General features: G+C 54.5%; 2 protein-coding genes across 2 annotated transcripts; both read left to right on the top strand.

The window, feature by feature from the left end:
* Window positions 1-3,068: 3,068 nt before the first annotated feature.
* HOXB2 (homeobox B2) lies at window positions 3,069-5,713 on the top strand. Its single transcript, XM_065699165.1, has 2 exons — window positions 3,069-3,727; window positions 4,530-5,713. Exons 1-2 carry the CDS (start codon window positions 3,340-3,342, stop codon window positions 5,126-5,128), a joined length of 987 nt encoding a protein of 328 aa, XP_065555237.1. The 5' UTR covers window positions 3,069-3,339; the 3' UTR covers window positions 5,129-5,713.
* A 6,984-nt stretch (window positions 5,714-12,697) lies between these two features.
* On the top strand, window positions 12,698-14,314 carry HOXB1 (homeobox B1). The gene is made up of 2 exons (XM_065699166.1): window positions 12,698-13,307; window positions 13,910-14,314. Exons 1-2 carry the CDS (start codon window positions 12,698-12,700, stop codon window positions 14,233-14,235), a joined length of 936 nt encoding a protein of 311 aa, XP_065555238.1. The 3' UTR covers window positions 14,236-14,314.
* Window positions 14,315-16,207: the final 1,893 nt, after the last annotated feature.

Here is a 16,207-nt window from a genome sequence, read left to right as displayed (position 1 = left end):
TGAATAATGTAATTAGTTCTACTGGAGGCATGAGAGCAGAACCAGCCTGTAATTGTATAGTCCTGAATTAGAACTATAGCTAATCCCTCCCTCCCACCTCACCCCGCCTCTTCCGAGCTCTTTCTTTGTTCTTATAGTAGTTATTTTGTTTCCTTGCTAAGGGTTGTCTGTTGAACAATTCTTGAATAAACTTTCCGTTATCAATTTTATCTCGTCCTCTCGCTGGGATTTAAAGGAGGAAAGGAACCACATGGATGTGAAAACAGCGAGGAGAAGGCAAGGATGGGGTCTGGGCAGCGGTTCTGGGTCTGCGTCCCCTCCTGGGGAGAGAACCGGAGGATGCGAGCTAAGTGTGGCCCTTGCGCTGTCCCTGCGCGGTCCCTGCGCGGCCCGGCCCGCTCCCGCGGCCACAAAGAGGGTCACGTGGCGCCGGGGCCGGGCTGCCATTGGGCAGCAAATGAAAACAAAGGAAAAAGGATTAATGACAGAAAAAAGCAAGATAAAGGGCGCGGAGTTCCCATGCGGGGCCCTTGAGCAGCGCCGAGAAATCCCATTCCCGGTTAGCATTCAGCGCTATTGAAACACACGCACATGTGTGCACACGTGTGTAGACGCATGCACACATATGTACACACGCATGCACCCCAACAGCCCCCTTCACCCCCCTGTACACGCCTTTGCAACTGCTATTAAACGGGAGAAAAAAAAGCCCGCTACCAAATGTTACGTTATCAGTGGGAGCAAAAGGGAAGAAGCCCCTCCACCAGCAGCAGAAGCAGATGGGATAATACCGTGAATAATTCGCCTTTTATGCATTAAAGCCCCAAGAAAACTTATATTAAAAGAGCGAGGGGCAATAAAAGTTTTATGATGGTTCTGGAAGGGGTGAACTGCTCGCTGAGGACTAGGATGAGGGGAAGGTCCCCCAGAGGGAAGCAGAGGGGGATGTGGGTTGCTGCCGGGAAAATAAAAAGGCTGGAAAAGGTACCGATAAAAAGAGCTGCGCTGTAGAACAAGGAGGATGCCTGTGTGTGTTCTACACGCTGTGTGCACAGCCAGGGCCAGCCTGTGGACAGGTCCAGTGAGGAACTGAGAAATGATCCTGCGCTTCCTTCCATCTCTTAATAAAAGAAGTACCAGGTTAATACTTATAATAAAGGGGACAGGGCTCCTTTGCCTCCCGGGATATGCCCATTCATATAGGGACCGTCCCTGCTCGGGGACACCGGCAGCTCGGAGCAGGAACCCGTGGGGGCTTCTCTCGGGCTCTGCTCAGAAGACAAGGGCCTGGTTTAGGCTCGAGTTTGTCCGTGGCTTTCCTCCCACCTCCCTCCCTCTGAATGTATTTTCTTGTCTCTCATCCCCGTCGCCATGTTGCAGGGATTCCCAGGAATTAGCTAAAATCGGGAAGCAGCAGCCAGCGTCGGTTCCAGTTATCGCCTTTCTCTGTCCTTCGCTAACCCTGTGCGTTTGTTCCTATTTCCCCTGGAGCAGGGAGTTTTGCTTTGTGCCTCCTCGTGGTGCGTGGGAAAAATCCCTCTTTACCCAAGAGGCTCCTTTTTTCTTTCCTTCTTTTCTTTTTCCTTGCGTTTTGCCGTCAGCCAAAGCAGCGTGAGCAGTTGGGAGTGGCGGGGTAGAGCTCCTTGTAGCACCCCAAACCGCACCTCAGCTCCCCGCAACCAGCAGCCTCAGGGCAAAGCCGAGCCCCCCAAACAGCCGCTTTAACCCACCCGAGCAAGAAGCGATCGGAGACGCAACTATTCGTTTTCCCATCAGTAAACGGTGCCGGGGCTGAGCGCGTTGATGCCGGTCTCGGTACCCGCGTTCACGGAAATGTAGGGAAATTCTCCCTTTAATTGAGCTGCGTTTTGTAAATGCTTTTTTTTATGTAATTCCCCCTCCTTTTGCTAAACTGCGCTTCGGCCCCGCTCCAGCTTTGGATTTATTGTGTGTCTCTCAGGAGCCTTCACCACCCACACGGATGCTTAAGCTGACAAAAGTTTCCAGGCTTCTCCCTGCATGAGTGGGGGCTGCGGGAGAAACGGGGCTGGAAAACCCGAGCCCCAGCGGCTTATCCCCCCCTCCCTCCACAATTTTTACTTTCTAAATTTCCAAAATTCAAGCCTTTGAGTTAAATTTTGCCATCTTTCTTGGTTTAAATAAGCCCTCAGCAAAAGCCCAATCTCTTTGCTGAGTCAGTCAGGCCAAGCTGTCAAAAGTCTTTCGAGAAAAAAAGATTGATCGTTTCTCTCTTCTTTCGGGTTTGTGTGGAGCCGGGCACTTGAAAAGGGGGGAAAAAAAAACTTCCTGGGAAACGACTTTTCGTTTTATTTCTTTATTTTGTAAACTCTGGAAGTGGAAGTGAGGAAAAAAGGGGGAAAAAAAAGATGGGAAGGAAGAAATGTGATTTTAAAGATATCCATGCCCTTAAAATATGCTTGGCCTTTAAGGCAAGTGCAAAGGGTCCATTAAGTCTGCCTTTAGAAGCAGAAGGTTTGGGCTTTTCTTTATAAGTAATTTAACACTGGAAATCAGGCCGGTCTAACTAGACTTGACTTGAAGGCTCAGTTGATTTCCGAAGTGCTCACATCCAGACTCGCACAAATATAGGCTTCAACTCTCCAAGCTCTCCGATATGCAGAGATACAGAGGTATAGAGATACAGAGATGCAGATGCAGAGTTAGGGAGACAGAGATACCGACATATAGCAGTATAGCGGTACAGAGATATAGAAGTATAAATGCGGGTAGCTAGGTAGGTAGATGAATATATAGAGATACAGATGTATCTGTGATGGGCAGCCTGCTCATCCCTGCCCACGGGCGGGCACGGAGTGGGGCACCGGGCACCTCCCGGGGGTGTGAAGTGTGAGGAGACCAGGGAGGGCGGCTGGAGCTGCCCTGCACAGGCAGGGCAGGCAACACCAGGCAGGGCAGGCAGCTCAAGCAGCACAGGCAGGGCAGGCAGCGCAGGCAGGAGCGATGGCGGTGGCTGGGGTAGGGGGTTGAGGTTGTTCTGGGGATCTTCTCTCGCCTTTTTTTCCCCCTTTTTTTAATCAATTAAAGAAAATAATGCTTTCTGTTTGCCACCAGGCCCCGCCTGCCATTGGCCGGGGCTGGCCACGTGACCAGGAATTGGCTGCAATTTCGCCCCAGTCTCGAGTTTAATAGAGCAAGGTCCCCATACGCCTGTATTATCAGCAATATAACAATTATAAAAAGCCCGAGAACCATCATCATCACGGCCGTCAAAACTAAGGCCCTCCGATTTCTTTCCTTCTTTCCCTCCTCCTCCCTCTCCCCCCTCCCGCTTTTTAAACCCCGGGCCCTGGGAAAGCCATGAATTTTGAATTTGAGAGGGAGATCGGGTTTATAAATAGCCAGCCTTCGCTCGCAGAGTGCCTGACGTCTCTTCCCGCTGTCCTGGAGACATTTCAAACTTCATCAATCAAGGACTCGACATTAATTCCTCCTCCTTTTGAGCAAACCGTCCTCAGCCTGAATCCTTGTTCCAGCAGCCAAGCAAGACCGAGGAGCCAAAAAAGAACATCTCATGGCCTGCTTCAGCTCCAGCCCCAGCCTCCGGCACCGCCCGGCCCCTTGGCAGCGGAATTCCCCTGGATGAAGGAGAAGAAATCCTCCAAGAAAGCTACCCAGGCTCCATCCTCTTCTTCCCCCCCATCATCATCATCCTCGGTGCCGGTCCCTGCCGCAGGATCTCCTGCAGGTTCGTATAATGAGGGGGTGAGGGGGAGCTGCCGCGGCCCCTTTGCTTCGCTTTCCCTCCCAGCCCTGAATTCTTTTACAGCCTACGGGAAAGAAAAACACCCACAAACACAACCCAACAACAAAAACCAGAATAAAGAGTGGATGGGGGGGGGGGGGGGGGGGGGGGGGAGGAACAGGACGGGCAAGGCTGCATCAGCAGAATGGGGAGGAGGGAAAAGCGAGAGGCTCCGGTACGGTGGGGAGAGGCAGCTCCCATTGCGGAATAAACTAAATATACCCCAGATCCTTCCCCAGGCAACCGACAAAGCCGCAGCTTCCAGCCCAAGCCAGGGACCCTCTTCCCCCTGGGCCGCCGCCTCAGGGGCTCGGTAGCACCGGTACGGTAGGAAAAGGGTGGGTATCGGCTGACCGGTAACACAGGAATAACGAAATCAAAGCGCCGCAACGTCTTTTGCTAGCGAAAGGAACGGGAGGATAAAAATAAAGATTGAAGGGAAGTAGTGAGTGGCAATTCCCATTATCCACGAAGGCGGCAGCGACGGAAGGTCTCTAAAGGGAGAGGCCAGGGAGAAAAATCCTTTCTTTTCCTTGCGACAAGGGGACCGGAGAGCTCTTTCCAATCCTCTCCGACAGTGGGAAGAGTTTAATTCCACATTTCTTTCCCCCCACCCCGCCTTAGCGGTCCCCCCCCGGCCTATTAGAGAGGGGCTCGGCCCTGGCTGCCCTGGGGGGGGGTGGCCTCAGCCCCCCCCCCGTTGCCCCGCTCCCCCTCGCAGCCTGCGGTTTTCTGTGTGTTTAAGACACCCAGGGGCCGGCAGAGCCCGGCGGCGCCCGGAGGCTCCGGACCGCGTACACCAACACGCAGCTGCTGGAGCTGGAGAAGGAATTTCACTTCAACAAATACCTCTGCAGGCCCCGGCGGGTGGAGATCGCGGCTCTGCTCGACCTCACCGAGCGGCAAGTCAAGGTCTGGTTCCAGAACCGCCGCATGAAGCACAAGAGGCAGACCCAGTACAAGGAAAGCCCCGACGCGGAGCTCACCTACCCCGCAGCGGACGAGGGCAGCGACCCCGCAGAGGAACCGGGGGGGAGCCCCGCGACCCCGGTGCCCCACGGCAGCACCAGGCCGGGGCTGGCGGAGCCCGGGAGCCCGCCGCTGTTGGCAGGAGGGGCCGGTGGCGCCGGCCCCGCGGCCCGTGGTCCCCCCGGGAGCCAAGGCTCGCCTTTGCTGCCAGAGCTGAGCATCCTCTCGGCAGAGTCTTGCCTCCAGCTCGCCGAGGGGCTTTCTCCCGGCCTTCACGGAGCCCTGGAGAGCCCCGTGCCCTTCTCCGAGGAAGACCTGGACTTTTTTACCAGCGCACTTTGTACGATCGATTTACAACATTTCAATTTCCAGTAGCGATTCCCCGCTCGCTCCCGGGCCGCCGTTTCTGCCCATTCCAGGCGGCTGGAAACCCTTCAGCCCCAAGCAGCTCCCCCAGTCTCCTCTAAGGGGAGCAGCCCCAACCCCCTCCCCAATCCATCTCTCATTCAATCATCCCATCCTGCCCCCCAAAGCCTTTCCTTTCAAGCTCCTCACATGGTGGGACCCGAAGCACCCCCCCCCCCCATTTATTCTAGAAGGCTCACATGAAAGAGCAGCCCGAGTTTTGCTAAACGCAGGTATTTAATTCTAGTTTTATTTGTTCCATCCCTTATTTATTTGGAAGAAGGTGCCATTAGTCCTCCCGCACATCCGAGATGTCAGCCCTCGAGAGGAAATCTTTGTCAATCCTTCCAGCGACTTTCTCAGGAATCAGAACGAGACTTTTAGATTTCTTAATAAAAGTCAAAAATAAGCATAAAAAATAATTAAGAGAGGAATTTTCCTTCCTCTTTTCAAGTTTTAGATGTAGACTATTTATTCAAATCCTTTAATAGTAAATGGCAAATTATTTATTGCACATTATTTTCATAGAGTGAATAAATGTCTTTATAAAATCCAGACCCGTGTGTTGCTCGCTACGTATTTCCATCGAAAACGAACTGGTTTTTGCCTAAATCCTTTGCCTCCCTCCTTCCTGCTCTACAGCAATGGTGTCCCAGTAAGGTCCTCGTGTGCATTGAGAGGGGAGACAAAAGGAATTGCTCCCAACCAACATTTCAGGAGGTTTCTCCAAGCAGAAGCAACCGCTGCCTTCAGCTCGGTTCATTTCCCGTGAGCTTGCTTTGTATTTAACTTATTTCGGTTTTCCAATGAATCGAAGCGGGACATTTGCTCCCAGTTTCAACGTCTGAGGCTGGATTTATGGAAGTGGCCCCCTCTCCCCGCCCCGCACGGCGGTGCCCGGCTTGGGAAGCGGCACAAAGGCGAAGCCCGGGGCCGCTCCGGGGACCGCGCAGCTCCGCGGAGCCTCCGCACATTCCGCGGCCGAGCTGGGGGCGGTGGGGCCGCGCAATCCTAACAACTGCACTTCTCCCTCCGCTCCCCCCTTTCCCCCCCAGCCCAGCTTCTCGCCTTCATCTCAGTCCTCGCCTCTCGGAGAGGAGAACAAGGATGCGCCGATCGCGTTTTAACCCTCCCGGACCACAAAAAAAAACCCTCAAAAAGGCGGAAAGGGAGGATGAACCCCCCCATACACCCCCCCCACGCTGGAGGGGTGGGTGGTGCCGGCATTTTCATCAACAAATAAATGTTGCAGAAGAAAAGGGGGTAAGATCTTAGCCTGGCGGAGGCCTTTCTTTTCCCCTCTTCCTTTTCCAGCCGTACAGAAGCCTTCGGCCTCAGGGATCGGCCCTTTCCTCCCTCCGCAGCTCCCGCCTGCAAGAAACCTTCCTCTCAATGTGTAATTTTAAACACAAAACTCATATATCAGGGAAGGGGGGGGGGGGGGGGGGGGCGCAGCTTGTGAATGAAAAGGGGTCAGAGCAGGAATCAATCGCGGTGACACCCCAAATAAATCATATTACGTCTTTGCTAAGTCATCGGTGTTTCCTCAGACACGGGGTGGATATTTGGTACGCGTTCAACCGGGGGGTGCGCGGAAATAACGCGGAAAGGCGAGACCGGTGGGAGGGAGGGAGGTGGGGGAAGGGGCGAGTACGTGGATGAGGGGGGGGGACCCGCGGAGGCAGCCTTAAAATGGAGCGGAGAGGAGCGGAACGGGGACCGTTGAGTCCTGGCCCTGACTCTCGGTTCCCCAGGCCCCCGACAAAGCCGGGCTGGTGCCTGGGGTTTGCTGGGGATGGGGGGGTCACCCCTTTCCCCGGAGCCCCCAGGGAGACCTCCCGAGTATTTTGTTTGGGATGAAGAGCATCAGAGCCGGGCTCTGCTTTCTACTTCGGGCCGTAAGAAGAAATAAAATCAAATAAAGAAAGGCCTCGACAGCTGTTTCCCAAATTACTGCTCGCAGAGCTGGATTCTCTCTTCTCGCTGGAACAAAGGGAGTGGGGTGGGCATGATTTTACCTTCTTATTCTTAATAATATCGCCATTCTCTTCCCCCACCAGGCCAGCCGCCGTTGCCATCCGCTACGGGCTCACTCCGGGAAGGGTTTATATTGAAAATCGAAGTAGATGGAGGTTCAAATATGCGACTGAACGTTACTTAACACCTTCCTATAAAGAAGAGGCAGCGCCCAGCGCTGCCTGCAGACAAGCTGCCCCCGGCCCGGGGGTGTCCCCGTGGTGTCGTGTCCCCAGCCTTGGTGCTGCCCTCAGTCACCGTCCCTCTCCAGGCAGTCCCGAGCTGGGCGGGGGTGTGTGTGGGGGTGCAAAGCCCAGGCACAGCCCCACAGAAGGCTATTCATTATCTTTAAGTTTATTTAATATCTCCAGCTTCTGGAACGCACTCAGCGGCAGCGTTGGCACTGCCAGACGCTGTCTATCAAAGCGCCATTTGTTCCAGTGCTTTACGTATTTCCCTTCTCGCCTTCCCCCCCTCCTTGCAATCCTGAATGTGGGTTTGTTGGGGACGGCAGGAGCGGAGTCAGGAGTGGCACGATCGGGGCCTGGGGGCTTGCAGTGATCCCGGCTCCGCACCCCCCACCAGCACTCCCCAGGGCAGGCAGCTCCTGAATCAACTTCAAACTACGTGTGCAGGGATAGCTCTCCTCGCAAACGGATCTTGCGGCGGATTTCCACGAGCCCACACGCCCTTTTCCACGGGGAAGGGCGGAGGGGAAGGGCGAGGCGGAGGGGAGGGACCCCGGCCTCTGCGGGTCCCCGGTCCTGGGGAGGGACCGGGACGGGGAAGGGTTTTCCAACCCTCTCCCCACCATGAACCCTGACACCTTATCAATACAAATCTCTAACGAGGGCCCTTCTGCAGCTCGTAATGACTTCCCAAAGTTGCTTGCAGGTCTAGGAAGCATGCCAGTCAGAGCCGCAGATCAATTCTACACCCACGGAAAGTGACTTAATAAATGGAAGCTCGCCAGTTATTATCCTCGCTAACAGCAGGGCCCTTCGGATTTGTCCTAATTAACACGACTGAAATGTCGGAGGAAAGAAGGGGAATATTCAATAAAATTTAAATTATTGAATGACTGTAAGATTTCGCCATTAGTTCAGCCATTCTTTACCTTCTTCAAAATGTCAAACAAATGGGGAATGCATATTTGCAACCCTGCCCTTCTGTTCTGTGCAACTGGAGGGCATATATTAAGCATATTAAGCGGATTCAGCCCTTGATCGTTGTCAAAACACTGCAATTGCCTCACGATTATTAACCTCGGAGTATGCAAATGAAGGCGCTCGCACTGGTTGTAGGGATGCTAAAAGTAATATTTATCTTGTGCTGATCTAGTCTGGGGATGTGTTTGCTAAAGAGCTGCTTGAAACCCTGAGGAGGTTAAACCCGTCCGGGAAGGGTGGAAACCGGTGAAGAGGATGGGTGAGGTGGGAAGAGTGAAATTCTCCCGGGAATCTCCCGACCTCCCTCACGAGCTGCCAGTGCCAAGCTCCGGCTTTCCGGGAATATCCCCCCTGGGACCGCTTTCCCAGCTGAGCTCTAACATCCTTTCCCCGTCCTCAGGGAGAAGGGGACCTTCTGCTCGCCGGCCTGGCACCTCCCGCATCCATCCCAGGTTTGCTGGACTTAAGAAGCGCTGGACTTCGGGCAGGTGAATCTAGCCCTCATCAAGGAGGGATACTGTTCAGACTAAGCTGGTTAAGATGAACAACGCTGACCTACTGTTAGCATCATTGATGATGGCGTTAATAAACTCATGCTCTTGTTAAAGGGCAGGTTTAGGTGGAGCTGGCCCAGGCCGAGCCTGCTGGGTGCTGGAGCTGAAGGAAACCAGGAGGCTGTGGAATCCCCTGGGTCGGCCAGACCCCGGCCCTGCACCACCCGGGCTCGGCTCCCTCGAGGACGCTGAGCTGAGCTCTCAAGGAGCCGGCAGCGGGGCTGGCCTGGGGTGAGAAGCCAGGTCCAGAGCTGTCCTATCCATTCCCACCCAGCAGAAAGGCTTAAAGGAATCTCAACAGCGAGGCGCCCCGGCTTGCAGACACACTTCTGCCCCGGGGACCGCATAGAAACACTCGATACCAGATCCCCAGAGCCGTCAGAGAAGGAATTTTATTTGCCCGGGAGAAGCAGAAAGAACTTTTCTATCTTATCTTAATTGTCCCCTATTTATTATATAGCTAGGAGATAGCCCCTTGCTTGTAACTCATTAAAAGGCTCTCCTTCTGCTTCTCTTTGGACTCCCAAACTCTGGAGCATTTTTCCATGTTCTGTTTGCTTTTCCCTCTTCAGTTTTTAGCCCCAAATATAGCTTAGCAAGCTATGATCTAACCAAGACACATGCCGGGGCTATAAATTTCTCTGACAATTCCAAGGGACAAGTCCTTTTTGGTGCTAACGATGCCCGCAGCCAACCACGCACCCCCAGCGCCAGCAGCGCTTCCTATAAATCAACCCACCAGGAGCCAGAAGTGACACTTCTTAACGCACGACACAAACTTTCCCTGCAGAGGGTTATATTTAACTCCAAAACGAAACGTCTGAAGGCTCTGAGCACCCTGGAGCCTTTGGAAATGCCTCATTCCTTCTGTGTCGCCTACAACAGAAAACTTCCCGGTCTGCCTCAGATAAAGATTTCCTTAAGGAGTGTTCCCACACAGCATCACCAAAAGGGGCCACCCGTGGTTTAGGGGATAGGAATAACCGCTGTCTCCCTCAAGACATAAGTGAAAATCGAGTAATAAATATGATGAAAACAAAGGGAGTATTTGGGGGATATAGGACAGATAATTTGGGAATCTCCATCTGCGCCTATTCTTTGCCCACCTTCCCTCTCTCCACTCGCCAAAAACGAGGTTTTAAAGAAATCAATGTAGTAATGAAAGAATGCGGCTCCTCCGGCGCCTGGTTGTTAACGATAATCTGAGATTCTTTTCTCCTGCGTGTTAGGAGGGTCTGTACCGAAAAGGGGTCCTCCACCTCCTGCACAAGGGGAATTAAACCCAATCACAGTAACAGCGGTGATTTCCTTTCGGATCCAGGGCAAGGGGGAGAGAAGGGAATTTGGAAAAGGGCTTCCCACCGCGACTGCACGCACGTTGGTGCTGCGGGTTTCGAAAATACCGGGCAGTCGCATTTGTGGGGAATAACACAGCACTTTGGGGGCTCAGCTTGCGCCGCAGCCCTGCCCGCGGCCGTCAGCCTGGCAGCCTCGTGGGGGGACCCAGCATCTTCCGTCCCGGCGCACCCCGAGATCTGCCCTGTGTGGTGCTCCCGAGGCAGGTAAGAGAGACGGGGGAGAGGCAGCGGCCCCTTCGCTTGAGAACACGGCTCCGCACCCCATGCTTCGTGATCCCACAGGTACTTCCTCAGCGGGAGGAAAGAGCCTTTGCCAAAGTGACCAGAGCTCGTTCCCTGCTCGGCTCCATCCCCATTCCTGAAGCCCGGCCCCCTGATCCGCATCCCCCAGGCCCGCGGTTCGCTGCTTTTCGTGGCTAAAATCATGATCCCGCCTTATCCGAGCGTTCCATCTACCAGAGAAAACTCCGTGCTTTCACCTCAGAGCTGCCTCGGCTCTAAACTTCGGTTCCCTTCGCTGAAAGTAGATGTACAGTAGAACTTTCCCCTCCAGAACTCCACAGCAGCGAGTTCCCTCCCAGGGTACAGCTGTATTTTAACGACATGAACCATCCCTTTAATGCAGCAGTGGAGGGAGATCACGGTGGAAAATGAACAGACAACACGAAACAATTGATCCAAGGATGGATTAAACATCTACCCCTTTCTTTAATTTTACGCCCATAAATAATCTATTAGAAGCATCGCTTAAACGGAATACATTCATTTAAACGAGAGTGCAAGATTATACAGAAAGCACTTTTGGAATCAAATTAGAAGCAGATTTCTCTTGTAAAGGCAAAGACATAAGAGTCACTTTGAATCTTGATATTCGCTTTCGGTTGGCTAACATCTGTTACACCCCAAAATTTCCCTCTTGCACATCTCAGCATCAGCAAAGATGCAGAGGAGAGGAAGAGATGAATAAATCCTCACGCAGCTCTGGAAATAGTTTTCTCGTTACTCTTTTTATTGAAGGACGAGGATTGCAATTGGCCACAGCTCACGGAGGGGGGGAGGCTGAGGGAGGGAGGGTGATGCTACGGCTGCCTGGATTGTAGTTTCTTAACAAATGTTACCCAACGTGTTGCATCAGCCAAATCTACCAGCTCCAGGACGTGTTTGTGCTGCCCGAAGTGAACTTTTGGCCTGGGGGAGAGAAGAAAAAGAGCCCTCCTGGTTCTTCTTCGAGGCTCTGTAACCAGTAAATATCCTGACAAGTAACAAATGACTGTGGGCGTCATATTGTTGGGTGCTCTTGTCTCCCTTCTGCTAACAAGTAAATAAATGTTGCCTACCTATGTTTCCATTCTCTGAGCAGTTGAGTGGCCGGCCCGAAGTCAGTGTCTTTCCACCTACTCATCAACTGGACCCTGTCAGGGGAAAGCTTCTCTCTGGGAGCAAATTTGGGGAAACATCAACCAGGTTTGCCATGGAAAAGCAGATTTTAATGGTCCAGAGTTGGGTATAGCCCTTAAGATGCCGTTTGTTTTCAGTATAAAGTGTGTAGGTGCACGGGAGAAGGGTTGAAGAGGAAGATATCAGATAGACACATGGAGCATTTTCAGTTCTATTCCTCTAATTGTAAAGCTGGGCATGCTATATCTCCGACAAAAGACATTCTGTCTTGCTAACTTTATTTCATCCCCTCATTAGAATATTGATTTAATTACATCGCTTTTACCCACACTGGCCCTAGACACAAAGCCGGGCTGGCAAAACTCAAACCCATGAAGCGTTATTTTCCTTAGGAGCTTTTATTGCACGACTCAGCCCAGAAAACGCCAAACGTGTCTAAGCCACTTCCTAGGGGAAAGTTTGGAAATGAAGAAGAAAGCATCCTTCCGGGCTGGGGGCAGAGCAGCCGGCCCTCCCCACCTCTTTTCCCTCTGTCCTTTTTTTCTTGACATGGACCTAGGGTTGAGGAAAACCTTTTTAAGTTGGGGCCAGGGGACGTTCTGCTGAAACTGGTTTATCACACAACTTGGGGGCCTTTTTAGCACTTAAAACAGTCGTGGATGATTCTAGTTCTTCCCCCAGCCCCTCTTCCCCTCTACCTCCCCGCACCCCACTTCCCTCCTCTCCTTTAAAGTCTTTGAGGAAAGATTTTGACGTATTCGTGTTGTTATCAGATTGATGGGCAGGGTTTGATTGAAACCCCTTTGTCATGCAAATGTCAGGGCCTTGATGGATGAGCTCAGAGCCGTGACAAACTTCAGGAGCCCCTCTCTCATTGGGCTGGGCCGCCCCCCGGGGCCGGCCCCCCTGCCCCGCCGCGGGCTGCGGGCTCCGAGGGCCAGCGCTGCATGGAAGGAAGTTTTACAGCTTTGACATACTATCTAAAGGTTGTAGGGCAGGCGGAATCCCCCCCAAAACAGGCTGACCCTCCTCCATCAGTGGCAGATGGACAATACTAGGATGAACTCCTTCTTAGAGTATGCAATTTGTAACCGTGGGACGGGCGCCTACCACCACTTGGAGCAAAGCTCCCCATCCTTCCCCCCTTGCTCAGGTAGCCCCGGCAGGGACACTTTCAGCGGGGACGGGCGCTTTGGCACGGGAGGGAGCGCGGCCGCCGCTGCCCACCTCCCCCAGCCCAGCCCCGGCTGCCGCCCTCCCTCCTCCGGGCGCTCCGGCCCCGTGGCAGGAGCTGCCCCGGCCGGGTTCTCGGCCCAGCATTGCGGCCCCAGCTACGGGCACCACCAGCTCTTCCCCGGGCAGCAGGACGCCGAGGGTGTCTACTTCCAGGCGGCCGGGTACTGCGCCAACGCGGGACCCAGCCTCAGCTCCCTCGCAGAAAGCTACTGCGGGGTTGTGCCGGCCCCCGGGCCGTACCAGCAGCAGCACCTTTACGGGCAGGAGCAACCCGGCTACTTGCCCGCCGTTTACAGCAACCTCTCGCCTGCTTTAAATGAGGACAAAGACCCTGCGTGTCCCCCCGAGCCATGCCCCAACGCCAGCGCCACACAGACCTTCGACTGGATGAGGGTGAAGAGGAACCCACCCAAGACAGGTGAGTTTGGGGAACACAGAAGCGGGCGAGGGGGGTGGCAGGTTTCAGCTTGTCCGGGGAGGGGTGGGCTTCCTCGGGTGTGGGCCCAGGGAGCTGGGCTTGTTGTCCAGGGGATAATTTGCTTTGGGGTTCGGTGGTGGGTTTTGGTTTAACACCAGTTTGGCGCTGTGTAAAGCCAGATAGAGATTGCCCAGACACATCTGAAGGGAGGGTCCCTGAGCTAAGTCTCCCGCAGGCCTAATACTGTTTAAGCCCAGCTCGGAGTAGGAAACTCTCCAGGCTTCCTGCTTCTTTCCACAGCCGTGGCTTCCATTTCCCCTATTGTTCAACTTCCGTCTCCCCGGTCTTCCTTAAACCACATCCTTTCCTCCTCCTCCTCCCCACATCATGATCCTTGCCCTCCCACTTCACCCCACGCACGTTCAGGTGTCACGGCAATGTGCAGGGAACTGAAGGGAATGGCTCCAAGGGAAGGGGACAGCTCTACGGAGCCCGAGTCTGTCCTGTCGGGTCGGAGGCCAGGGGTGCCCGCCGAGGGACCGGGAGGATGCTCAGGGATCGCCCTGGCTGCTCCTGCCCTGCTCCTCTTTACTCGTCCACAGCTAAAGCGGCGGAGTACGGACTCCTGGGCCAGCCCAACACCATCCGCACCAACTTCACCACCAAGCAGCTAACGGAGCTGGAGAAGGAGTTTCACTTCAACAAGTACCTCACCCGGGCACGGAGGGTGGAGATCGCAGCCACCCTGGAGCTCAACGAAACTCAGGTCAAGATCTGGTTCCAGAACAGGCGGATGAAGCAGAAGAAGAGGGAAAAGGAAGGTCTTGCCCCGGCCGCTGCCCCCAGGTCTGCGAAGGAGGCGGGTGAAGCCTCGGACCAGTCCACCTGCACCTCCCCCGAGGCCTCCCCCGGCTCCGTGTCCTCCTGAAGGGCAGCTCTCCCCGCAGCTCCCGCAGGCTTCCACGCTCGGCGCGGCCCGGCCGCACACATGCGTCGGGCAGGCCCCATTCTCCCACTCGAGTTTCTCTCCCTTAATTTATAGACCCCTGTAAAACCACCGGCCCCCGAAGGAGCAGCCGGGTCCTCGTACACCCCAGCAAGAGGCGTTTGTCTCAGGGATGTTCCTCTTCTTCCTTTCCCTTTCCCTATAGGAACTGCACTTTCAACTACACAAACTTTAAAACGAATTCAGTTTTCTCCCGTTTTTAAAAACGTGCACAACGACTTTCGCCTGCAAGAACCCCGCTTTTGATACGGTTTTCCTACTTGTAAAAAGGTTTTGGGCATTTGTTTTCTTTCTTTCCTTTTCATTTCCTGTATGTATATGTCGGAACGAGATCTGAGGAGCCCAGGATGCCGCTGGCCTCTGCACAGACCCCCGCACCGCTCAAACCCCGCAATTCCCCTGCTGCCGTTTTGCACTATTTCTGCTTTACAGGGTTTTTGTACACGCTTTGCGACTGGCACTGACTTGGGTTGTGCCATCAGGGGAGTGGGACGAGGCGCAGGCTGGCCTCGGGGTGCTCTGGGCAACGGTCGCTGTCGCAGGAGGTGTAAGCGACAAGGCTGGGGGGGCCGAGGGGCTCGGCTCCCCGCACTGGCTGCTATTTATTGTACGTCTCGATAGCCCGAAGCCTTGGAGCGAGGAGCGCGGCTCCATGTGCCCCCATCTCTTTAGGCTTATCGGAGTCCGATAAAAACATTGTTGAATTGTTTCCCTTACCCACGAGAAATTTTAGGGTAAGAAGAACTGAAAAACACGGCAACTTTTGTTAAAGATTGCCTTAAAGGGAAAAAACCCAAACGTCATCGAGAAAAAACAGCGGTTTCTTAATCGGAATCTCCCGTTTCCCTTCCACTCCCTTCCCCGCGCTCTGTATCTCGAAATGGAACTACCTCAGCCTAATAAAGTTTACTTTTCCCGCATGCCAGTCCCCTCCACTTGAAGCGAAATGGAGACCTCTCCTATCCAGGGACCTGCAAGACACGGGGCGGGGGGAGCCCGGGCTCGGAGGGAGGAGGAGGAGGAAGGGAAAGGTCTCTTGCTGCTGGCAAAGCTCCCGAACAAACCGATCCCTCTTGCCGCGGGCCCTCCACACTCCTCACCCCGCTCCCCCCGCCAGGGATGGTCAGGATCGGGCCCGAGCTCATTCGAAGCGAGCGGCCCAGAAGGGACCGGAGGAAAACGCGGCCCTTTCCAACAGTGCAAAGCCCACCCGAGGGCAGGGTGCGGAGGGACGGAGCCCGCGGGCGGGCAGAGCCGAGCGGGGCCGGCGCCCGGGTTTAGCTCTGACCTTTTTACCTCGAAACGCCTCTGGGATTTCCAAACAAGCAAACAGAGGAGCTGCCGGCAGAAGCCATTGTCTTGGCTTGGTCAGATTTGCAAACCTTTGCTATGGGCTGTGAGTGGGGCAAGGAGTGAGCGAGGAACCTGCTGCGGCAGCAGCCCGGCCAGGGCAGGGGGACCTGGGCAACCCCGCTTCGCCCCTGCGGTCCATCCCCATCCTCACATTGCTCCTGTGCCAAAGAGCGACTTTGAAGTGTCCAATTCGCTCAGAGACAAGGAAAACGAAAAAGAAAGGGGTGAAAAGGTGAAAAAAGGGATTTTGTTTCATTAGCGGTTTGCAAAAATAGCAGGAGAGGGAATAAAAAGCACCAGCAGCCAGACTGACTCCGTAACCTGTTGGGTGCGAGTCGGCTCGGGTTAACCTGGTCGGTTTGGCTTTGGTGAGCCCATGGGGTTCGAGCTGTCCCATGGACACACGGCGCCGTGCTCGCGGGTCTCTCCGCGGCGCTGCCCAGGGCCCGGTGAGGCGGGGGGGGGGGGGCCGGAGGAGAGAGAAAGGCCGGCAAAGAAAGGGGGGTACGGACGTGTCAGTGTGTCGGGCACAACAAAGGCT

This window comes from Lathamus discolor, chromosome 20, assembly GCF_037157495.1.
Source record: "Lathamus discolor isolate bLatDis1 chromosome 20, bLatDis1.hap1, whole genome shotgun sequence".
Lineage (NCBI taxonomy): Eukaryota > Metazoa > Chordata > Aves > Psittaciformes > Psittacidae > Lathamus > Lathamus discolor.
Note: the sequence above shows the minus strand (reverse complement) of the source record. Positions and strands in the feature narration are given on the sequence as shown.

Coding starts and splice junctions, on each gene's coding strand:
- HOXB2 (XM_065699165.1), top strand. CDS start 3,340: ATGAATTTTGAATTTGAGAGGGAGATCGGGTTTATAAATAGCCAGCCT. Junction 3,728..4,529: donor TGCCGCAGGATCTCCTGCAG/GTTCGTATAATG, acceptor TGTGTGTTTAAG/ACACCCAGGGGCCGGCAGAG.
- HOXB1 (XM_065699166.1), top strand. CDS start 12,698: ATGGACAATACTAGGATGAACTCCTTCTTAGAGTATGCAATTTGTAAC. Junction 13,308..13,909: donor GAGGAACCCACCCAAGACAG/GTGAGTTTGGGG, acceptor ACTCGTCCACAG/CTAAAGCGGCGGAGTACGGA.